Genomic DNA, 13,645 nt, shown 5'->3' with positions numbered 1-13,645 from the left:
GTTAATCTGACAGTTAATAAGTATAGCCTGGTACTACATTTGGTAAAGGTTAATGGCTAAACTATTGATTACGGCACAAAGCATGACTTTACTGTACATGGGGACTCAAGGACAGCTATTAAAGTAGCAGTGTGGCCTTGTAAATGATCTACACAAGACTACTGCATCCTCCTACCGGGATTAATTTGACTTGTGAACATTAGTGACTAATGACTCATGACACTGGAGTCAACAGTGAGATTCTGCAGACTTGAACCAAGTGTGAAAGCAGTTATTGATGCTGTTGATTGAAGTTTCTTACAGGCTATGTGTAAATTATACTTTCTATTTAGATCAACAATGCTTTTAATGTCTGGTTCAACTCTGGTTGACAACCCCTTGTTTGATGTTGTCCCCCCTCTCTACATTCCCAATATCCCTTGTCACTGTAGCTGTCCTATCTGGGCATCTACAACATAAGATACCAATCTTCAGTTCAGTCATTAATCCTTTGACAAGGACAGGGACCAACTGCTGCATGAGTCAAAGATGAAAGTTAGTCCTCAACAACCAAGAATTTAAAGTGGATTCCTCAATTATTAGCATAAACACTTGTTCCCCTGTAGACAATACAAGTTTCTATAACCACCCCACTAATGAAAGGATAAGAACAAGGATGTACTTCTTAATATTTAGATGGAAGCCACACCAGAAGGCAAAGCACACTTATTCACCGTTTATTTTTTTGCCAACATCCACAGCCCCAAAACACTTAGTGAAATGTAAGTACTGGACCTTGTTGCACAGCACCTCATTAAATATACATCAAAGATTACTGGGGATCGATGTGTGTGAGTGCAAACTTGCTAGGGGTGGGGAAACAAAGAACAAGGTAATGGAGAGTGGTGCAAAAAAGCCAGGAGAAGATTGATTACCATCGATGCAGCTGTTCTGTTCAACTTGCCAAAAAGTGCCATCATGACATTACTGCAGGTATTAGAATTATTGCAAAATATACCCATGCTCAATAAAGTAGTATTAACACAATACCACCCATATCTAAGTGTATTAAGGCTGTAATTCAACACAAAACCAAGACATTAGCAAACAGCTATTCTGTACTTGTACAGAGAGTGCATGAGGAACACTGTTTCCTCATGAATGAGTTTGTATCTCAGGTGAAGTCACTGGGCCCTAGCCGCTAGGTTGTACAGGGATAATTCTAAAAGCCAACGGAGGAGCGTGACTGATGAGAGAGATGTAACCCTTTTTTTAAAGGGTAGAGTCTTTGAGTGGATTATTCATGCTAACTATGGTCAGGAGAAACTACAAATACAGAACATCTTGATAGTTTATGCAGATTCAACTTTACGCAACTCTTGTCAGATCTTATCATCATCTTGGTAAACGCTCCAGACACATACTGGTCTTATTCCTAACCAAATACTTCCTGGTATCAGAGCTGTTTCCAGACTTCCTCACAGTGCTAGTTCAGATGATCTGTTATGAGTCATTTCCCTAGTTTCACGTGACAAAAACTGAAAGACAAAAGGAAGAGAAAGATGCAGGGTGATTTTGCAATTACAAGGATGATCAAACAACACAAAACTCATACAGTTAGTCAGCATTTATTCCCATTCTGTTTATGCAGCCCAGGGATAACCAGAGGGAGTCACTTCAGCAGTGACATCACCACGCCTCCCCTTTCCTGGCTCATCTTGTAGGAACACTTGAATAAGCCTGAAGTTCTGCTATCAGGGGCAGAATCTGGGCAGAGGTTTGACCCTCTGGAATTCTTCACCAGCTGAGCAGGATTTGAAGTTGAAAATGTCTCTCCTCATATTACAGTATCATAATAACACTGCATCTATAAACATCACTTTACTTTTTATGAAGTCGATTAAACCTCTGCATGGATAGAGCAAGATAACAAGAGAAGCAAGAGTGAGTGTCCCCAACAGAGCCCTTATGAAAGTATTTCACTTCATTCCAAAAACTTTGTCCTTGTTTCCTTGTAAAGTTTACCTCCTGTGTCCATCCACCCCTGGGCTCAGGAGGGGAACTATTCAGTAAGCTAAGTGACCCATTTAGAATAATAACACACTCCTTAAAAGACTGTTGTTCCTCATAAAAGAAAGAGTGCAAAGGGAACTGTTGCTGGACAAGTGCCTTTGCAGAGTCATCTTCAAATTATCAGAGCAAGAACTTCATCACCACTGAGAAAGGTGCTGGCTTCTTGGCGTGGCTTCAAAACAGCAGTTAAGGAAGCAAAGTTAGGCCTTAAAACAAAATCCTGTAGATCATAACAAAAATTTGCAAGTTTCAGGAAAAAACTGGACAGCCAAGATAAAGATATTTATAAGGGTCCTCCTTCTACATTGCAATGTGATCAATTCTGGATAAAAGACAGATTAATTGAAGATCATATGAGGAGTACTTGTGGCAAGTGATTACTATTAAATATGTTCTGGCTTCCCTGTGGCATTTATATCCAGATCAGCTGTGTAAAGATGACTGGAAAGAAGGCTAGGGAACGTCTGGAAAACAGCTGGAGTAAAACTGCATTCAAGAGGAGCAAACAGACCGCTCATTCATCACAGCTGATAATTAGCACTGTCTCCCAGGATAAGCCATGTCCCGCAAAGATCTTTACAGTATTCCAGCCAGAGGAAAATTTACATCAGGTCTATCCATTTTCCTGGGACAAATTCAGCTTTAAGACTTGTATATGACTGCATTCAGCACACCCAAAGTGCCACCGCCTCTGTCCAAGAAGATGCAACCCTAATTTTGGATGATCAAACACTTTATGGTCAGTAGCTGTCGCCTAGCAGAGACCCCTGCTCCTGTGCCCCCACAGCCAGGGTCCAACCAAGGACACGCCACAACACAAGGCTCTTGTTCTCTCTTTCTGTTCTATACAGTCTTGCTGGAAGGCCTTTAATTTTCTGTCTTGGCTGTTATGCAATCAGAGCTGTGCAAAGTTTGGAGTCAAAGCAGCCTAATCCTTTAAAAATCCTCAGATCAGACTTAGGGATTGATAGCATGGAAGCCTGTTGACAACACAAAGAACCAGACATTTCACCTTTGCATCTTCTGGGAGCGACACCGGGTCTGTTTGATTCATACTGAGCAAGGTGGCTTTGAACATTAAGGGGAAGGTTGACAGCTTTCCAAACAACTGATTTAGATATCAGACTTTTGATGAAGATTTGAGAAAGACTGAATCAAATCATTCAATGACTTGTTTCTTGGTTGACAGCTTCTTGTTGTCACCTGATTGATAAACTGTTCTCTGGCCAAAGGGCAGCTTAAATCTCAGTTATCCACTCAGCCAAAACACCCTGCATCAGTGATGTCATGTTGTTGCATCAACTTCTATCTCCACCAAGATCATGTCACCACCCCCGGACCCCGCCCCTGTCTGTAACACAGCAGGCAACACAAACACAGACTTAAATTTGACCTGACTCATTTCAGCCCCTCTCTCTTGCTAGAGGAATGCAGTGACAAACAGTCTGTGCCCAACAGGGCAGGCATGGTCAACTCATCCCTGCTGTTAAATTAGCCAAGGCTGTCGGGGTGGGAACACAGCCATCTCAATCCCACTAATGCATACAGGGATCAAAGAGGAGGCTCTGACCTTTGAGTGAGAAGACACCAAACAATGACATACACTAACGTCTGGGATGTGACAGGGAAATACTTATTTGACTTTGGGTAAATGGTAACTTCATGTCATCAGAAAACAAGCTTTGAAAGAAAAAATTAAGAAGGTTCATTTGGTTTCTTACTGTTGCTCTCAAATATGTCATTTAACTATCATAATAAATTCTGAATTCTGTTGGAGCTTAGGTCTGATTCTAGTTATAGTAGAAAGTGAGTTTGCAGACTAATGAAGGTTTATGACAAACAATTCATCTGTGTAGCACATTTGTGTTTTTTGCGTGATTGTAGCAAATGCATTGTTCAATGCTATGCTGTTATTTCTAATAAGGTTAGAGGCCAAAGCAAAAAACGACTCAAGATCTCATAAAATCTTAATCACTTAAACACACCATATGTGCCTGCAGTGCGCCTAGACTGTTCATGAGTACTGGATAAAAGCATTTGTAAAAGATTAAACCTAACTTTAAAGGATCAGCATTTAAACAGATAAAGTAAAAACTCAGTTTCTGCTCTGCTCTGAATCTCAACATGTTTGTCACCGAGCATTCTACTCACATGTTGTTAAAGCCGTCAGCTGCTGGATTTGTGACAACCTTTCTCTTCAGCGATCTAAAGACCAGATGACAGACTGGATACAGGTTCACAGCTCAGATCTTCAGCAGCTATCAACACTCAAAAAGCAGGATATCAAAGAGCCTCTAAACATAGACGCACAGTGTAACACTTACAAACTGTGCGTCTGCACAGAACAGCAGCATACACAAATCCCACACTGACATTCTCTGTCACTCCTCCCCCTGAGTTTATGCACAAAAGAGCTTCACAGTCCAGCAGAGGAGTGTGCCTTTAACTCCTCCATCTCCTCAGAGGAGAGAGGAATCTCCCAAACTTTGGAGTGGGAGTTTGGATAGTATTAAAGGCCAATTTAAGATTGAATAGGGCTGCAGTTAAGAAAAAGAAAAATGAGTTTCATGAATGAATTCTGTATTAAGCTCATTTAACCAAATCCTGTCTGATTTAAGAGGCTCTTGTACAAGCTTATAGCTAAAGCAGCTTTGTTAATATGACGCTAACCTTTTTCATTTTCTCTTAATGACTGAAAATAAGTTGGTTTTTAAGGAATCCTCAATCCAATGTGAGTCTTTTCTCACAGAATCAAATCTAATAGAATTAACATCACACAAGATAAGTCATTTTAAAAAGTTTATACAAAAGAAATTTGCAGACTCTGATTTCTAAGTATAAAAAATATATATATATTTATTTATATATGGGTTGCCCTTCACTGTCAAAGGAAAACTGCAGCTTTCAAATGAAGTTCAAACTTAGGTTCCTCATGCATGTTTCATGCTGGTAAACCTGATCATCATCATAGCTCAGCATTATGTAAAAACTCAAGCGTGAGGAGGGTGACTCGTTAAATTTTGCAGAAGAAAGGCTGCAAGGTGACATGGTACTTAGGTTAGGCTCCGTATGAAGCTGCAGGTCATAGTATCTTAACTGGCTGTGTAAAACATGGACATAGTTTCATTGTGTAAGTTGTTATGTTTTGATTTTTTTCTCACTGTGTGTATGCAAGAATACAAGCATGACAAGAATCTCTGTGCTGAAACTCCCTCACAGCAGCTGTGGCTGTTCTTGGTGGAATAAACACAATGAACATCAACATCCATCTTTAGAAACCGAAGACCACATAGACAGAACTTACCCAATGCACATCCCAACAAAACAACAGCTATGTAATTTAAGCTTTATGCAATGCCTTGATCAGAAGAGGGGACGAAAAATCTTTGAGTCTCGCTCTCAGCAGAGAAAAGCAGTTACAACCCTGACACCTCGACAACAACAGTCCTTGTTCCTAACTAACACTTGTGAAGATATACGTCCTCGTGGCTCCAAAGCCGCACAGTGAGAGGAGCTAATTGTCTTTTCAGCTCCAACAAGTGTGAAGCCAAATTACAGAGGAAACACTCCAGTTTCCTGGAAACCCTTTATCCCTTGTTTCTGTGAGGGAACCATACTTTACTGTTCTCTCAAGTGCTATTTGAAAGCTAAGTCCCCTTACAGCATACCATGTGTGAGTCTGGCTGTGCAGGAGAATGAAGACATGCCGTGTAAAGATATTTACAGGAAAAGCTCAAAGTTTTCTAAAGTAAAGTGGAAAATAAAGAGCTTGTGATTACTTACATTTGTGAGCATCATTGTGTTTGCACTCTTGCGCATATTCATGTGAGCTTAGTAAGGTCTCTTTATGTGTTTGTGCAACTCAGATGAAGTCTCTACCAATGTTACCGCCTTATAGCAGAGACAAGATGCAACACGCATCTTACACCAGTCCTGATTTGACATAAATACACACACAGATGGACACACTCATGCAAATCACCTCGACCAAAACAGAATGAGAGGAGACTTACACCTGTTCTATTTTAGAAAGGCCTATTTCAAGCTGCCGCCGCCTGTGGGGAACACACTTTATGAGCAGTGATAGAAGCAAGCCAAGTAACCTCTGACCTTTAGGCTATCTGGGAGACAAATAAAGACACTCTGGGAAATGCAGGGATATTAAATATCCAGTATGATTCTGTCTATAAAGAGTTGGCCTGTGGGTAAATTGTCTTTTTACCCAACATTCCATTTTCCAGCTCTTAAATCCTCAAAATGGCAACAATATTACAATTCTCCAAGTCTTTAGAATAGTTGTTTTTTATAGCCAGAAAACAGTGGTAGTAGCACACCTTGTTAACTACTCTACTTGAGGTCATGTGTACTATGCTTTTAAATGAGGATTACCACACAGCTCAAGTTTACTCAAATTATAAGCAGGATTTCTTGGCTAACTGTTTGATCACACCAGAAAAATACACCAGTTAATCTGTTATAACTGTTTTCATACACAGATTTACAGCTTAATATTTACCAGATCCCAGCATTTTGTAACAGTTGTATGTTTAAATTTGAAAAACTGTAAATACATACTTTTAGTCTCCTTCAGAAGGAAAGGAACCAGCCAACATATCACAAACTGACACTTTCTCTTCTGTCAAAGACAAAACAGACTGTCTGCTATCACTCAGGGCGTAGCATTGCTTCCTTTTTTGGGTGGCACAGAAAGTATCAGTTTGGTCACAGAGTGACCACCGCTCCCCCAACAGGAAGGCTCTGTCCATGCCTGTGGCTCAGCCCAGGAATGTCTCACACTAACTGGGGTCCCACAGGGCCTATGGCTCCTTGGCAGCCACAATTTCACCACAATTGAATTCTCTCCTTGGTTTTAAAATATGATTTACAGCTTACATCTAGAACAGCAAGAAAACCTTGTAACGCTGATTTTGGGGAATTTAGATTCTCATTGGGGCAAAATAACACTTTTACCCACAATAAGACCCAAACAATACTATGGTTAGTGTTTTAGGGGCTAAGCTATACAGAACCAAAACTGTACACAACTGCTATCCAGTGTCTCTCCTCATTCAACACTCAACACTAGCTGCACTTGATTGTGACTTCAGTTTGACCCTGTCGTGTGGGAGTTTTAAAGAGATGATGATGATGTAAAAAAGGTCTTTAACTCCATTAGAAGTCTGCAGGATCTTTCCCATGTGTCACACTAAAACACAACAGCAGCAGCCTTGTTCCAGAGGTCAGCTCAGTTACATGATGTTCATGTGTGTCAATCCAGCATCAATGCATTATCACAGACACATGTACTGTTAACATAGTACCTATTTAAGGTTGTCTTTAAACACTGAGTTCCTAAAAATACAGACACATAATCCACTCACTGACAGTTAATGAAGAGCACTTGTGCTTCTATTGAAGCAAACTAAAAGAGTTTGCACATAAGACAAGTAATCCAAAGTTCCTGGATCACACGCAGTGACATGACTGAGATGTGTGCCTTTCACTGATCGTTTAATCATGTCTGAAATTGAGTACGAAACACATGTTGTGAGAAATTATTGCTCATAAGTGGTCATAAGGCCCACAGCTGTAAAAAGCTGGTGTAATTAACACCTTGTTAACTTTACAACACACAGAAGGGGAATGCAGTCTGGCCTATATGAATGCTTGTATATATGTTTGTGTGAAATGCACTGTGCATGCAAGAAGATCATAAAGCAAATGAACAGAATAAATTTACTTTATGAAACCCTTTTGCAATGCTTCTAACTAACATATTACATTTCAGTTTGCATCTTGAGCTGGAAAAATGTGTGTATGTCACATTATCTGTCAATCCGTGTGCAAAGTTGCACCGAGTGCAGTCTGCATGAGAGGATCTGTTGAGTTTAATGCAGTCTATAACCTCCAGTCCAGCTGCACTTACCATCTGTGGCGTCCTCACAAATCTGATTGAAGTTTTCATAAGAGTCCCAGCGGATCAGAGAGTCCTGTGTGTTGTAGTCAACCGAGACACTCGGCCCGTTTTCCAGGTGATCCACACCTTGACCAGCAGGACGAAGAGACAGAACGCAAAAAGTGAATGTCAAACAACAATACCAATCTATTTTTAGTCACAACATATTGTATTCTTATACATAACTGTGATCATGTATAGTTAAATATGCTGGGATATGTGTGTAAGTGGAGGTAAAAGGTGTGCAATTATGCAAGTATTGCTTGTATACTATCTGTGGGTACCTGTGTAAATCTCAGATACTTAGGTTTTTTGGGGGGATTTTTGTTTTTGTTTTTTTGTGTGTAATTTTTTGTTTTTGTTATTCCTGCTTGGTTTATTATCCATTCATTTAACAAATTTACAAGGCAAGATACCCTTGTCTTCTAATACTTTGGCCCCATGTACACTGCCATTTGGGGTGGGTGGGATCATGTGGTGGTTGGGAGTGCGAGGGGGCAATGGTTTAAAGGTATAACAGTTTATGTTGCGTTTATATTACCAAAGCTATTGATCACAAAAAAAAAGAAATTTGAAGAAAAAAAAATGTGATACCATATGAACTGACTGGAGAACAATCTATATCCAACCTCAAGTTATTTTTGAAGGGCACCAGTTGATTCAAAGCTTTGTGCTAACATAAAAAAAAGAAAAAAATACTGCTTAAGTAAGCAAGCTCAGGACATACAGACTTACCATGTATTTTCTCTGGTCCAAAGGAGAAAACAAATTCCACTTTCCCATACTCCGGAAACCGATCATCTGTACACAAAACATATAATGGCCAGTTATCTAAATCTTTAATGTACATCATCGACCGTAGATCAGTCATCAGAGCAGCAAAAAGGCAATTCATTCAGTTGCACAATATGAACATAGATAAATAACTTCAGATACACTTTATTTTTTAAAAGAATCTTATTAACAGAAAATAATTTAGTCCAAAGGGAAATGCAGAGGATTTCTTTTCAGAAATATCTTACCTTTGAATGTTTCATCAAGCTCATTCTTCCCAAACACGATGCCCAGGTCGTGCACAGCGCAGGTGTGGAACTGCACCCTGAATATCACGTCTCGACACGGGCTGCGATAGCGTTTGTGATAGCACTTTAGCTGGTGGATAAAAAAACAGAACAAACATCACTGCATGAGAGAAAAACTGTTCAAGTATAGCCATTTTTATTGCTCGTTTTTGCTCCACATGTTGTTGTTTTTTCAGTATAGTTGTCTGTGAAGTGGATGTCACTTCATTGTGAAACCAGTCTGGTTTTACTGTGTCGCTATCTTGAAGCTCATTTATATACAGTGTTGATTCTAATTTGGATAATATTTTGAAAAAAGAACCTGATGATCAGATTACTTTCGTGACTCGGTTGAATGTGGTTGTAATGCTGAATGCACTTAGAATATAAAAGAACATAATGCGAAGCAATCTTTCCAAACCTGAGCCAGAAACATGCCAGTTTGATTCAGCACTACCTCTTTCTTTACCCTGGCTCAGAGCTACAAAAAGCAGTTAAGACCTTTATACGTATATATATATCCCACGTAATGTAAAGCCTCTCCACATGCATTATTATCCACACGGTTTCTTCCAATACAAACAGCTTTTAAAGCAACACTAAACCTCCACACAGGAAAACCTTCTCCTTCCCTCCTGCTGTTTTCCCCATGGGCAGTCTGGACCTGTTAGTTTTTTACAAGGACCTCACATTTACAGGTACCAGAGGAATATTTGCCCTCACCTCAGCTCACTGACTGCTGCTGGGAAGAATAATAACTACCTGAAAAGCATCCTTACAGTGAGAGAGAGCATTTACATGAAGAATATCTGGACATGTTTATGTAGATTTTATCAAAAGCATCAACTAAAAAGCTTTTTAATATGATTTTAGTGGAATGTGGGACGCCCTGCTTCTCACAAACCTATTTTCTACTTGTGGGGCCAAGCAAGACCAAAACATATACAGTTCCTAAATCTAAAAAAGCAAATAAAGGATTGGGAGCAAGAGGAGGGAAGAGGAGTGTATCCAGTGGCTTAGAGAAGCTTTCTGGGATCAGGAGAACCTCCCACAGAGGGCTCTGTTTCATGAGGAAAACAATACTGGCAGGCCAAGTTTGTGAAACAGAAAGCTGAAGAAGTAAAACACTCATTTTAAGCTTACATGTTGCCTTTGGAGGTCTGACACATTTTCAGCTTGTGACTAATGAAGACCCCCTCATGAGAAAACAAATCACCCTGGAACATCTGGGAAATTAACTCGCTGTTCTTTGTTGCCAAAAACTAGAAGACGAGATTGTTGTCACTCCCTTGTCTGTATTCTGGTAGGAAGCTACTGTTAGCCAGACGTTAGTTAGCATAGCTCAGCTCTAATACTGAGAATTAAAACAGCTGGGCTCAAAAGTGACAAGTACTCCTGTCTGAGTCAGAAAAGCTCATAAATGTTGTGGATAGGGATATTCACATTTAGTCGACCTACTACACAGGAATTAAATGCACTTTAAATTGACTGTAGGGCTGGAATAAACCAAAACAATAAAATATACACTTTAAGAAGAACATATTGTGTTTTTGCCTTAAACTTCCAAGGTGTCTTGTTTTAAACTTGTTTGGAGACTGAACTTAAAGAAAGCCAGCCAATAAGAGAAGCCACCTGCTTATGTTTTTTGGTCATTGGTCATCTCTGAGTAGGAGTATCATCAACAGCTCAGTTTCACAGACACAGAGAGTTAGTTTTAGATCTCGAACACTTAGTGCTGACTAATGTCTCCCTCAAGTCCTCTGTTCTCTGTGAAATATTGAGCTTTAGCAGCCATGGCTTATTCTGATGATTCATTCAGCAGAGTCCATTAGTCGTCTTAAATAAAGCATGAGATATAAGTTCAAAACAAAAGCTTTGAGCAGAGTGTAAGTGCTACTTCGAAATTCTCCATGCTGGAATTATGAGTCCCCAGGTCATCTCATGAAGAACTTTACGAGCTGAATGACAGCAGAAGCAGACATGCTGCAAACAACTTTGCTGATGTTTGCAATTCTTCTACTTGAGCATTAGGCAGCATGAGATAGAGGTGCTACTTTAATGAGGATCCTTTTAAAAGGGAAATCTGAGCAACATAGATTGCTATAAAACCCCAAAATGAAAAAAAATATCGGTCAGATGAATGAAAAACATCCTTCTCACATGTGTTTCATTGTTCGTCTTAAGTAACACCCCATGTTTTCAACCCTGCTGGACAGGAAGAGCAGCGCCATTTTGACGTCATAGTTTCCAGAAAACATATTGTGTGCTAATGACGGTCTATAAAAGTGAGGTATAGGAACATGTCCAACTGTCTTCCCCCTGGATTTTATGGTCCTATTTCTTCTGTGAATGGATTCTATAAACTGCTGCAGCACATACTTTCAGTACATACAGTGCACGACAGTTTGGAAAAACACAGGATTCCCTCATTCCTAATAAACCATAAAAACTTGTCCAGCATGTGCATTTTTGCAGCTGTTTTCATTGGCATTCTGATGCTAATTGTCATTTAACATCCATTTATTTTTCTTTCTTCCTGGCAGAGTGAAAAAAAAAAGAAAAATTACGACAATAAACTGTGCTTGGCTGTACACGTCAGAGTAAACCCACTGAGAAGAGAAAAAAACTCAAGCTGTGTTAAAATCACACACACATGCTGCTATAGTACAGGTATGGGTGCATTTCTCTTACCAGGATGTCCCCTTTCAGAAGAAGACCAGGTTCAATGGTGATGCAGATGCTGGTCTGGCTGTCACCCTGGACATTACTGTAAAAAAAAAAAAAACATTATGTAAGAAATCGAGTCGGCTCCCATCAACCCAACTGCAAAAAGTTGTTACAGTACATTCAAGATCAGTTTACATTTTCTCGTTTCTAACACTAACCTCCACCAGGGGCACATGATCTACATCATCTCCTAACAATCTTCCCATTTACTTTTAACAGCAGTGTCACAAAGCGTAACTGCGGTGCAGTGTGAGGCTAATTTTGGGTATTAGTGTCTACATGATTGTGTAAGTGGTGGAGGCAGATCAAAGGGTGAGGGTGCTAATGGTTATCATGTGAGAGAAGGAGGCATGCAAGCTTTAAGGGGTTGACAGAGTGGAAGTCTACAACATGTGCACTGACTGTTTCACACATAGTTACTGTTTATGTTGTAGATGTGTTTATAGAATTGACACTTTGAGGGGATGTATATTGTACATTAACAGTTTGTATGAACTGTAAAACACTTCATAATCATTCAAGGGACATCAAAAGAGACGATAAGTGAAAGATGAATCACTGTCTTGAGGCGTAGCTGTCAAGACACTGAAGACGGGTCTTTAGTTAGTTTGATAACAGTGTGATTTTGAACATAATCCTAACACTGCAGTTTCTTAAGTCTCCTCTTGAGGCTTCCTCCAAATACACTCAGAAAGTCGAGCTTATTGGTAAAAAAAAAATAACGTTACAAAAATTATTTTTGTCTAAATCACTTATTTTTCTATCTCACACACTGCTGTTTACACTTAACATTACACTTATTTTGCATCTATCAACAGAGTTGATCCACCTGGTAGCAAAGAAGTTTGATACATGAAGTCTCCTCCATTTGAATGTGCCCACTGACATGCTGATGTCTACTCATTGATTTATACAATGATATCAAAGTGGAGACCTTGGCTCAAATGTCCGTGTTGCACTTTTAAGAATTAAATTTCTTCATCAGACCTTTTAAGAACTTCTAATTTTTGAGATTGAAAGCCTGACTTCTCCCATGCCCTGACAAACTCATGTAGTCCTTGTCTTTTTTGTGTTAACAGTAACATTATGAGCAGTTTAAATAAACCTGATTGATGAGTTTCGCCCATATGACTACAATGCAGCTCTCCACTTCATTCCTCTAAACTCACCTCATCCCAAAACAACAACATTAAAGCATCAAATCCATTATTTCCTGTCTGCCCTGAGAACCAGCTGGGTTCTCTGACAGGGAAACCCTCGCAGGCACACACACAGATGCCTGTCTGACTCTTTCATTGGCTCTCTGGTCACAAATAATAATAGACGTGATTGAAGGATCTACAGAAAGGAAACAAGAGCCTAGAGCTGAGGAGGCTAACTAAATACAATAATGTGAGACAAGCAGAGAGCTCGAACTGGCAACAGGGACCATGTATGTGTATATTGGGGGGCTGGGGAGTTAGGGAAGAAGCTATAAAGGAGAATCAGGGGTTTTATTATTGAGCCATTACGAGCTTGCTATCCCTGGAATCTTGTAAAAGTGTTCAAGTGTGAGCGTGCTTTAGGACTTACTAGATACCAGATGTGTAGACGGGCTGCATGGCCTGGTAGATTTTGAGAAACGGACGACAACCTGTAATATATCAAAGTTGTTACAGAGTATGCAACGGGGAAACATTTGAGTTTATATCTATGGATGAAACGAACCTCCTTTGGACTCAAAGTTGGGGATGCCGTGCATGATGACGTGGTGGAGGAACAGGGGTTTGTTGTTGATCTTGATGTGTCCAGACAGCAGGCCGCTGAAGTACTCCACATACCTGAGCAGAAACAGAAGTAATGAACCTCT

At 39.9% G+C, this 13,645-nt stretch overlaps 1 protein-coding gene across 10 annotated transcripts in view; it reads right to left on the bottom strand.

Moving 5' to 3' along the window:
- Positions 1-13,645, bottom strand: part of tns1b (tensin 1b) — a 141,393-nt gene that overhangs the window by 21,662 nt on the left and 106,086 nt on the right. For 8 of the 10 annotated variants that reach the window (XM_074695644.1, XM_074695638.1, XM_074695646.1 and 5 more), the window contains 6 exons: positions 13,504-13,616; positions 13,369-13,429; positions 11,761-11,836; positions 9,031-9,160; positions 8,746-8,809; positions 7,979-8,103 (listed from right to left, as the gene is read on the bottom strand). In XM_074695644.1, the coding sequence (XP_074551745.1) occupies positions 7,979-8,103; positions 8,746-8,809; positions 9,031-9,160; positions 11,761-11,836; positions 13,369-13,429; positions 13,504-13,616 (569 nt within the window). Of the gene's footprint in view, positions 1-7,978; positions 8,104-8,743; positions 8,810-9,030; positions 9,161-11,760; positions 11,837-13,368; positions 13,430-13,503; positions 13,617-13,645 lie in introns of all 10 variants that reach the window. The other 2 variants (XM_074695640.1, XM_074695648.1) reach the window with 1 other exon arrangement.

This window comes from Halichoeres trimaculatus, unplaced genomic scaffold (assembly GCF_033239565.1).
Source record: "Halichoeres trimaculatus isolate MK-OKI-2021-1 unplaced genomic scaffold, fHalTri1.1 fHalTri1_scaffold_19, whole genome shotgun sequence".
NCBI classification, from domain to species: Eukaryota; Metazoa; Chordata; class Actinopteri; order Labriformes; family Labridae; genus Halichoeres; species Halichoeres trimaculatus.
Note: the sequence above shows the minus strand (reverse complement) of the source record. Positions and strands in the feature narration are given on the sequence as shown.